At 51.0% G+C, this 494-nt stretch overlaps 1 protein-coding gene across 1 annotated transcript in view; it reads right to left on the reverse strand.

The window, feature by feature from the left end:
* Positions 1–420: 420 nt before the first annotated feature.
* Positions 421–494, reverse strand: part of LOC130322951 (adhesive plaque matrix protein-like) — a 3,598-nt gene continuing 3,524 nt past the window's right edge. Inside the window, exon 2 of the mRNA XM_056553121.1 lies at positions 421–494. This exon is cut by the window's right edge and continues 1,427 nt beyond it. Coding sequence (XP_056409096.1) covers positions 421–494 — 74 coding nt within the window.

The raw sequence follows: 494 nt of genomic DNA on the forward strand, positions 1-494 counted from the left end.
GCCCTGACCTTCTGCTACGTCCGACCTTGCTCTTGCCTTATCCCTTGTACCATGCCTATCTCAGCAGTCAGAGAGGTTGAGCCGTTGCCGGTGGATACGACCTGGTTGCTACCGCCGCTGCAAGACCATCCCGCTTTGCGGCGGGCTCTGGTGAAAACCAGTAGCTACTTAGAACCGGTCCACCGACACAGTCCTCGCCAAACCCTCTCTGACACAGAGGATCCACCTCCAGCCTGCCGAACCGTGACAGTCTATAACTTCTAGGCAAATGTGTCTATAATAGCTGAGCTATTATAAGCAGATATGCCATTCAGGAGTATGGAAAAGCTAGGTGAGAAATTGTCACCTAGCTTTTCTGGGCTCCTGAAAGACATATCTGTTTACCATAGCTCAACTTATAGATAGATTTACCTATAACTTTTAGTAGAGTAGTGGAGCACGGCGGAGGCTGCTGTAGAGTGGTGGAGCATGGCGGAGGCTGCTGTAGAGTGGTG

The sequence above is a fragment of the Hyla sarda genome, unplaced genomic scaffold (genome assembly GCF_029499605.1).
Source record: "Hyla sarda isolate aHylSar1 unplaced genomic scaffold, aHylSar1.hap1 scaffold_2405, whole genome shotgun sequence".
NCBI classification, from domain to species: domain Eukaryota; kingdom Metazoa; phylum Chordata; class Amphibia; order Anura; family Hylidae; genus Hyla; species Hyla sarda.